General features: G+C 32.3%; 1 protein-coding gene across 1 annotated transcript in view; it reads right to left on the bottom strand.

The window, feature by feature from the left end:
• Positions 1–9,175: 9,175 nt before the first annotated feature.
• The window catches only part of LOC137636729 (transcription initiation factor TFIID subunit 3-like), a 60,814-nt gene continuing 59,657 nt past the window's right edge, over positions 9,176–10,332 (bottom strand). Inside the window, exons 5-6 of the mRNA XM_068369117.1 lie at positions 9,318–9,430; positions 9,176–9,256 (exon numbers count right to left, since the gene is read on the bottom strand). Of these exons, the coding sequence (XP_068225218.1) occupies positions 9,176–9,256; positions 9,318–9,430 (194 nt within the window). The remainder of the gene's footprint in view (positions 9,257–9,317; positions 9,431–10,332) is intronic.

Below are 10,332 nucleotides of genomic sequence, written 5' to 3'. Positions count from 1 at the left end.
CAGGATGATGACGATGAAGGAATTAGGGTTTCCCAACCAATAGGTGTAAGTGAATTGCGTAGATCAAAAACAAAGGTTGAGATTCATAAAAATGTTAAAGAAAACGAGTTATCAACAGGAAATGAAGCAGCGAGTATAATAAAAGGTAATCAGGAGGGAAAAATGGATTGTGAGGAAACATATGAGTTGCTTACGGCCCAAAGAAAACTTTACAGTACTGATTTGGAAATGGAAACATGGCATACGAAAACAGACTCTGGCAATAAACTCAAGATAACGTTGAAGAAAGACCAGTGCCAAAACATGGAAAGGACAAACCAGAATTTATCATCAGACGATGAAACAGGAAAGTGTACAAAGAAGCTTAAAGCAATTTAATCTTGTATTGTAAATGTATTTTACATAATATAAAAAATTCATTTCATCCACATTAAATGTAGCTACAGTTAACGTAAATGGACTTAATACTTTGAATAAGCAAATTAAAATAATAAACTTTATGTTTCTTTATAATCTAGATGTAATTTTCGTCCAAGAGCACAATATAAAAGGGGAAGGGAAATTGGAATATGTTGAAAAATACTGCAAAGTGTTGATTAATTATACACAAATTCTTAAGGGTGGAATAGCAATCTTTTTAAATAAAACATCTAATGTGGAAATTTTGAATTTTGAAAACGATACTGATGGCTATGTAATGAGTGTTAATTGTCGCTATTCAAACGTTACTGTTCAATTATTAAATGTTTATGCTCCAGCTGGGAATAGTAAGAGGAAAGAAAGGGAGAAATTGTTTAATACAGATATTTTATATTTCTTAAGGAACAATATAAGTAATATCATAATGGGGGGAGATTGGAATTCAATTACCTGTATGAGAGATTGTTCTAATTCCGATAGTGAACTTCTATCAAAGTCATTAGTAAACTTGAAAAGCAACTTGAAACTCATAGATGTTTGGAATTCATGTCATCACCAGGTGGAGTATACTTATGTTAGGGAGAATTATGGTTCAAGGCTGGATAGGTTTTATCTAAAAGATTTACATAACCATGTGGCAAATATTCAAAATATTCCTGTCAGCTGGACTGATCATTGTATTATAGTATTAGCTTTGAAATTAGAAAATGTAGCGTTGCCAGGTAAAGGGTACTGGAAACTTAATAGTAATATTCTAGATACAGATATTGTAAGAGACAATTTTCTTATGAATTGGAATAATATCAAGAGGAGCAAACATAGAGTTGGAAATATTTTGTGTTGGTGGGAATATGCGAAAGCTCAACTGAAATCTTTCTTTATTACGTGTTCAAAGCAGATTAACCAAGCAAAATATGGGCTATTGAATTTACTGAACTACCAGTTGAAAGATGAAATAGGAAAAGGGGTATTGAATAAGGACAAGTTTTCGTTAGTGAACTCTTTGAAATTAAGAATAAATAGTATTCAAGACGAGATCTGTGAAGGAGTCAAAATTAGAGCAAAGGTGGATGATAAGTTAAAGGGTGAACAAGTTTCAGCGTACCTATTAGGGAGGGAGAAAAACTCTAAATCGTATGTAAATAAGATAAAGAGGGACGATGGTACCGAAATACTAAATCCCAAAGCTATTGCGTTAAATATAAGGGAATATTTTGAAAAACTTTTCAAAAAAGAGAAATGTCATAAGTCTTATCAAGACCTGTTTTTGAATCTAGTAGATAAAGTTATTGATGGGAATGAGAATGATATTTTAATCTCAGAAGTGACAGAGTCTGAAGTACTGAAAGCATTGAGAGGGATGAAGAACGGCAAAAGCCCGGGAATAGATGGTCTCACTGTTGAGTTTTACAAAAAGTTTTGGAAAGAAATAAAAAACGATTTTATGAGCTTAGTAAAGTTTATTTTTAAATATAAGACCATCTCTAAAATGAATAAAGGAATAATAACGCTTATACCAAAGGAAGGAGATTTAGGTTTTATTACAAACTGGAGGCCAATAACAATGCTAAACGTGGATTTTAAAATAATAGCGAAAATAATAACTAATAGGTTAAAGAATGTGTTACATTTAATTATTTCCCGCGAGCAGTTTAGTTGTGTTGATGATAGGTCAATTATCAACTTGAATTCCATCATGAGAGATATTATGATTTATGCAAATGATAATGATAAACAAGCTGCGATAATAAATTTAGACTGGTCTAAAGCTTTTGATCGTGTTGATCATGACTTTTTATATGCTATATTGAGCAACTTTGGTTTTGATCCTAGTTTCATTCAGCTAATACAAATGTTATATAAAGACGCTGAAAGTGTAGTATGCATAAATGGTAACATCTCTGATCCATTCCCTATAAAAAAATCGGTAAGGCAAGGGTGTCCATTATCCATGATTTTGTTTATTATCTACCAGGAACCCTTTTACAGGATGATGAAGATTAAGCTTGTAGACATGTCATTGAATTTGCCAAATAATTTAAAGGTTTCTGTTCTAGGATATGCTGATGATTCTGTTATCGTAGTTACTAGTGACAAAGGAATATTAGAATGTTTTAATATAATCACAGATTATGAAAAGGCAAGTGGTGCAAATTTAAACAGAAAGAAAACTTCAATTTTAGGCATTGGAAAATGGAGAAATAAATCAGAATGGCCAATAAATGGATGTCATTATCTTCATAACTCCTGTAAAATACTAGGTGTTTATCATAGTAATAATTATCAAGATAGTGTTAATCTAAATTGGAATAATCTAGAGAGTAAGATAAACAAAGTTATAGGTATATTTAGGAATAGGAAGCTGACTGTGTTTCAAAAATGTATTGTAATTAATTGTAAAATTTTAGCAAAAACGTGGTATGTGTCACATGTATATATAGTTCCACAGGATTGTGCCAAACGAATACAGAGGAGTTTATTTAAATATTTATGGAATGGAACCTGTGAACCCATTGCAAGAAACACCGTATTTTTACCAAGGGCAGAAGGAGGGCTAGGAATAATGAATATTGTACATAAATCGAAAGCTATTATGTTCAGAACTTTTAACAAGATTTCTATGAGTAAGTGTTATGGTTTCGAGATTATGTATTATTATTGTAAAATAAAAGCTAGTGTTTTAATGGAAGCTGATAAAACTTATAGAGATTGTACTATTTTTATCACATCATATTATAGTGAGATGATAGATGTTTTAAGGAAAGTATATAGTTTAAAGAATTATCCTAAGGTGTCTGTTAAAGAAATATACTGGTTACTAATGAACTGTAAAGACTATAAACCAAAGATAGAGTTATTGTACCCGCTTTTTAATTGGAAACAGATTTGGAAGCATGTAAATAATAAGTATATTGATAAGAACAGCAGAGATACAGTTTATAGATACGTTAATGAAATACTTAATACCAAAGATAGGCTTCATATGATGAAAATCTCGAATGAAGATAAATGTCTCTTTTGTGGATGTATTGAAAATAATATGCACATATTTTATTTTTGTCCCTCGTCAAAAAACATTCTGATTTGGTTAAAGTCAATACTAAATAGCTGTTGTAAAATTGAAACAGATAGTTTACTAAGAATTATTAAGTTAGATTTTAAGACACCATCGAAGAAAGACGAAAACACTGCAATGGTGTTACTATCAGATTTTGTAGCAGGAGTGTGGTTGGGTCGATCTTTGGGTCTTTTGGCAGACGACCCAAACCTAATAACTTATATAGTGAATAAAATGTCAAAAACCAAGTTTATATTGAGTAAAGTTTATGTGAATAAATTAGACAAGCTCTTTACCAAAGATTATGTACTTAATGCTATTGTAAAATAAAGAATAAAAAGAAATATAAGTTACTCTATAGGATATAAGGCTTACTTACTTTGTTATTTGTAAAGGATGTAATTTATTATTATTTTATATTGTATATATGAAGTCATTGTATTGATCCTTTTGTAAAATTTAATAATAAAAAGAAAAAAAAAATACTTGTTGAATTACATTTAGTGTACTGTATTTTTTTTCCTTTTTATCATGACGAACTTAGTTTTTATTTGGAGAATATAGTTTGATTTTCATTAAGAATAAATATCAAATTATACTGAATAAGGATGGTTCTCTTTATTATCAGACATCCATATGATCATAATCATATGGATATCAATTTTCCTCAAGACATTTTAAAAGTATCAAATGTATATTTGATTATCATGGTTCTAATGCAGATTTTATTATCCTGCAATGACTTATTCGAATGTTCATATTTCATAACTGGAATCATATCTCTCCACATATGTCTTTTTTACCCTATTGCAAATGAAATATCATTTTAATCTATGATAATGGTCGCAATTTACTTCAATTCTTAAAAGCTGAAGGTTAACTGTGAATCCTGCCATGGTTTTAGTGGTCAACTAAATAAACTGGAATAAAATATCACTTGAGATATTCTTAAGGGTTTTCTAATATTTTTAAATTCATTCAAATTAGCAATTGACATCACAGTGAAACTGGTTTTACTTAATAATATCTATTTCAATAAGAAATAAACTATTATACGGCAAAACCACATAAAATTTGACACATTTAAACGTGATGAGGAAAGATGATTTCTCATTTCTCTATGCTGTTAGTTTCAAACAATTGTTCTAAAACGTTAGTTAGAAGCTGATATGAAAGGATTAATTATTTCTAGATAATATCCAATTAGTTATAAAAGGTTTATTTCAATGATGTTGCTGTTCTTAAATACTCTACTTTAATTTGTTCATGACTACTCTTGTATCCTATTCATTTCATTATTTCCTTTCCTCACTGGGATAATATTCCATGTTGAAGCCCATGAGCTTATAGCATCCTGGTTTTCCTACTAGAGTTGTAGCTTAGCTAGTAGTAATATTAATAACAGTAATATAATAAAAACTCAAGATGGTCGCTATGACAACTGTTCAAAAACACTTTACTAATAACACTTACAACTAGAGGGACACTCAGTAGAGCACAGGCCTCCGCCCCGACGGCTTATTTCTTGAATTTTTACTCGACCTTGACCATGACCTTTGACCTTAACATGTATTAATTGGCATGGATTTCCATGCACTCAAATATGAACCAAATTTTAAGTCTCCATGATAACAATGTCCAAATTTATGGCTGATTACGTGAATTGAACATTATGCTTAACCCTGACCCTGACCTTTGACTTTGACCTTCCAAAATCTAATCATTTCAACTTTTTTAATTTGCAGTTAATCCCTGTAAGTTTCATTACTCTACGATTAAAATTGTGGCCAGGAAGCTGTTCAGAAACAAGCACACATACACAAACAAACACACAAACAAGGGGTAATATATAACCTCCTTCCATCTTTGTTGGCGAGATAAAACATAACCTCCTTCCAACTTCATTGGTGGAGGTAACAAACATTTGCTGTCTGATACAATCACCAATCAATGGCAATACTTCATACAATTTAGGTCATATTTTAGAATACCAATTTATATAACAGGTCTCCTTTAGAGTCTATTCACAGGCAAATTAATTTATCGTCTCGCTGTCAATTCGTTCTTTTATCAGAGAGACCATAAATCCTCCCAACTGAAGGACATCATAATTACAAGGAGAAATACAAGCTAACATATCATTGGGTGTGAAATATGGTGCCATGTGTCATCGGCACATGATGATTCTGAAACGCATCCTTTTTTTTTACTTTTTTGAAGAAATGTGATGAAACTCTTCGATGAGATGAATTGATGAATGGTGTATAATTGGATGAGGGTTGGAGGTGTTATTTTTTATTTGATTGCTTCAATAGTGTTTTAGAGAGAGAGAGAGAGAGAGAGAGAGAGAGAGAGAGAGAGAGAGAGAGAGAGAGAGAGAGAGAGAGAGAGAGAGAGAGAGAGAGAGAGAGAATATGTTTGAATTTTTGGTGTGTATTAATCGGTATAGATCATGAAATTTGATATAATGATATACAATATTAGTTTTTCTATATTCTATGTAACATACATTAACAACAAACACAGCTGTTTCTGGTCTACTGCAGGACAAAGGCCTCAGACATATCCTTATTTATGTGTGGGGTATGGCCAATTTTCCTCACATACCTGACCAGTGCTATAACAACAGCAAAAATAAATACTGCCGTGTCTAGTCCACTGCAGGACAAAGGCCTCAAAAATGTCCTCATTCATGTCTGGGATTTGGCCAGTTTTCATAACCACGCTGACCAGTGCTTATTGATGATGATAGGAGATTTTCGTCTGATCGCTCATGGCAAACCAACCTAGTATGGATGGTCCTGATTAGTATAGCTTTCCTGATCATGATGACATATAAACCCTTTAACCCTTTCACCACGTTAGGATATCCCCACTTAGAAAGGATATATGTAACATACTATTATGAAAGCTATAACAGAGACTTTATATGTACTTTTAGTATTACAAGATAAAATGTTCCATAGTATTTCAGGTGACGTGAAATGAACTTTATAGAATATGATTATCTGTGAATTCAGATCGTTATAACAAATCTAATTGTTAGAGTTATTTCTTCACAATATTTTACAATGAAGAAGGTGAATTAGTTAATATTACATGGAATAAACTAACATGAAGGTTAGAAATCTCAACGTTAGAGATGTTTCTTACAAATAATTCACAATGAAGAATGTGAATTGGTTAATATTTCAATGAATAAAAAAAATTGAAGCTGGAAATCTCAGTGTTTCAGGTGTTTCTTCAAAATATTTTACACTGAAGAATGTGAATTAGTTGATATTTCAACGAATAACGTAACATTTAAAATATAAGAAAATTTTAACTACTATGAGATTCAGGGCCTCTGTAACACGGTTTTTTCGCAATAATTTTTTATCGATGAATTTCATAAATATAACGCTTCTTCAGAATGCACATTATCTCTACACATAAATTTTGACTATATTCTGCATTACATAGGTTGAATAAATTTGGTACTTATAATGTAAAAGTGACGTTTTTTGTAGACGGGCCAACTTATTCAGAGAAAAGGTTTCGAACGCACTCGTTACGTAACTTATGACGGCATTTCATCCCTCCTTCTCGATCGATGATTGGCTATACGTAACGAAAGCTATACCTCTGCCAACAATGACACAAAAGTTGAAATAAAAGCAAAGCAGTACACCTTTATGAACTCTGAAACCTCTCCACTGATAATTGTCATAATAAACAAACCAACAAAATATGTTAATAAATACAAAAACACTTCGATTATTAGTCTAACTCCCAAAATAAGTTTCCTAAGAAATTACAGTCTACTTTATAGGTCACAATCAGATTGACAAGGTGTAGGGAATAGTTGTTAATTTTCAAAAACGTAGTAGACAAGCTCATTGATAACTGCTATATCCAATGTCAAGCAATTTTTATTTATTGTCTATCTACCTACCTATTTACTGAGAAAAAAAAATAAAAGCCGGTACCGTATTATGGCTTTAAACCTTCCCCAATAATTATCGTCAGAATGATGACTTCATGAGGCTCCACCCACTTTGGCCTCGTTATAATTCAGGATAACACTGAAGGCTATCATGGGCATTGTTGGATCAGAAAATTTAAATTCTGGCTATAAAAACTAATTTCTCGAGTAGTTGTAAGAAGTGCTAAATGATCCTCAAGGATCCCAGCAGTTGGCCTAAACGTTTAATTCATGTATACTACTGTTGCGGCACTACTGCTACAGTAGTATTACTACGCTAGCACAGATACCCCACCCACATTTATGTATCGTTCCGCCATTCATAAAGTCTTTGTCATGTTTTTTTCACAGTGCAACAAGCCATGGCCTCCTCAGAAATTAAGTTTAACATTAGATGATAGGTTATTTCATTAAGCTGACAAATTATGGCAACTGGGTATGTTATTGCCGATGTTGAAGCTAAAGATAAAGTATGGTATCATTCCTTCATTGCATTATCATCTTTACTACTATTTGTTTGCTACATGTAGTAATTATTTTAAAGGATAAATGAATTATGTTCACTTTACTTCTATAAATTCCCATTAGATGTACAAATAAAACTCCTAAAACTATTCATGATTTATTTACAAAAAGCAGTCATGCCCCAAACATAGCCAACACGGTCGTACGGCCTAAGAAGAAGAAAAAAATCATATCGGATGATCCGTTGGTCTGATGGAGAGTTTAGCACAAAATTCTTATTTTAACAAAAATAATTATATAAAGACTTTACATACAATCTCTCTTTCTCTCTCTCTCTTGGTGGCATAGTGAATAGTTAATGGAAATGTTCAAAAGCCTGAATAACATTACAAGTATTATAATCATATTATGCTAAATACAAATCAGACCATAAACATTGGATTTAGACTAGAAACTGAATAATTACCTATTCAGGCTATAGTAAATATGTCCACGGGATTTATCTTGACTGTATAAAGTTGCAAGTCGTAAGACAAATGCAGTTTTGCAACCACGGGGGAAATTCCAAATCCTGCTAGCTATTCTTGACTGTTATGGATTTCAGAGCCGATGGAACAAGGTGAATGGGTGTCTGGTGGATGGGCGGGGCAAAATTTTGTCAAAAGGTGTTTACATTGCTTACGCAATGAATGTTTTCGACTCTTGGCTCGTTATCACTGGCCATGGCGTCGGCTAGATAATTTTTACTCTATAAAAATTAAAACCATCGGGTTTAGGTTATTGATAATAATGACAAAATTTGTGTGTGGTTGTAAAATATACATATGTCAACTTTCAGCTACATCCGATGCATTGATAAGGAGCAAAGTCCAAAAAACGGTGTTACAGAGGCCCTGAATCTCATAATAGGCCTGGACGTGACTGAATATGAAATAGAAATAATTTTTGTGAGAGAGTTGAAAGGCAAAGAGCAGATAGGTGTGGAAGATTATTAGAGAAAATAATGGATGACAGAGATGGAGACAATAGAAATAAAAAATAAATCAAGTAAGAGATTCCATAAAATTCTCAAAATCTTGTACAATGGAAAATATGAATGAGCAATTATTTTATTGAATGAAGTTGAGCAAATTGATGTGTTTGATAAACTTTTTCTTATGATTAAACATAAAACAACTTCTATCTAAAACTTGCATTCAATTCTTTGATTCTTTTTGTGTAAAATTGAAGTGATTAAAGAGAAATGACGTCACATCAGAATGATAATATTACATTTCCTTCTTCTTCTTCTTCTTCTTCTTCTTCTTCTTCTTCTTCTTCTTCTTCTTCTTCTTCTTCTCAGCAAACACCTTGATTTGCAAAAACGAAAAGTAAAATTCTTTTTTTCAATGACGTGATCAGATTCATAACCATCCCTTTCCTCTTCTTCTTCTTCTTCTTCTTCTTCTTCTTCTTCTTCTTCTTCTTCTCTTCTTCTTCTTCTTCTTCTTCTTCTTCTTCTTCTTCTTCTTCTTGTGTGTCATCTCCCAGAGGCAAAGTGTCTCTCCATCACCATTGGCATAAATCTCCTTAATCCCAGGAAAGGGCTGTTAAACTCTCCTTAACTACTCTAACGACTCCCCTTTAAAGAGAGAGAAGCACTTTGTTGAGTCAGCATCTTTTAATGGCTTTTGGTACCCGCCATTAACTTTGGGGTTTTTCCAAAATCCAGAAGGAAATTCAAAATCAATTCCTCCTTCTTTTCACCTGTCTGATTCAGGGTGGCATGGCAGCTTCAAATTCCATTTAAGAACATTTTGATCTTCCTAATTAGTTGCTCCTTACTTCATACTAATTGAAAAGGGTAGGCTAAGGGTGTGGGGGGGGGGGGGAATAGGGTAGTAATGGAAAAAGGTTGCAGGGTTGAGGAGAAGGCCTTTAACTTTCCAAGTCAATGCAAACTTATGAAAAGGTTTCGACATGACGAAAAGATTGGCGAACTTCATTGAAAGTCAGGTTTCGAACTCCGGAATCTTTTAAATATTACGTAGCGAATAATTTTCTCGATTTTTTTTATTTATCCAGCAGGGAATATAATTCTGATATTGAAAAAATTTTCTGCAGAAGGTATAAAAGGAGACTTTTGCTAGAGTTCATTTGAGGATATTCTTAAAATCTACCAGATTTATCAATCGTTCCTCTGAATATGAAGTCTCCAGTGAATTAAAACTTATCCTTTAGAATTGTTCTTTACTCATTTCAAGCATAACTAGATTATTTTTTTCTTATTCTTATTCATTAGTAGAAATCCAGTCAACTACGTTTGCATTCAGATCACCAAGCAGTTGCACTCATTGTCTTAACAAAGTCATGAAAAGATGGTCTCTTTATCCTAATTTGTCACTGGTATTTCTTTGCTCATTTCAATAATATCTGGATTATTTTT

The sequence above is a fragment of the Palaemon carinicauda genome, unplaced genomic scaffold (genome assembly GCF_036898095.1).
Source record: "Palaemon carinicauda isolate YSFRI2023 unplaced genomic scaffold, ASM3689809v2 scaffold371, whole genome shotgun sequence".
In the NCBI taxonomy this organism is placed as follows: Eukaryota; Metazoa; Arthropoda; class Malacostraca; order Decapoda; family Palaemonidae; genus Palaemon; species Palaemon carinicauda.
The sequence above is the reverse complement of the archived record's forward strand: the minus strand, read 5'-3'. Positions and strand labels throughout refer to the sequence as shown.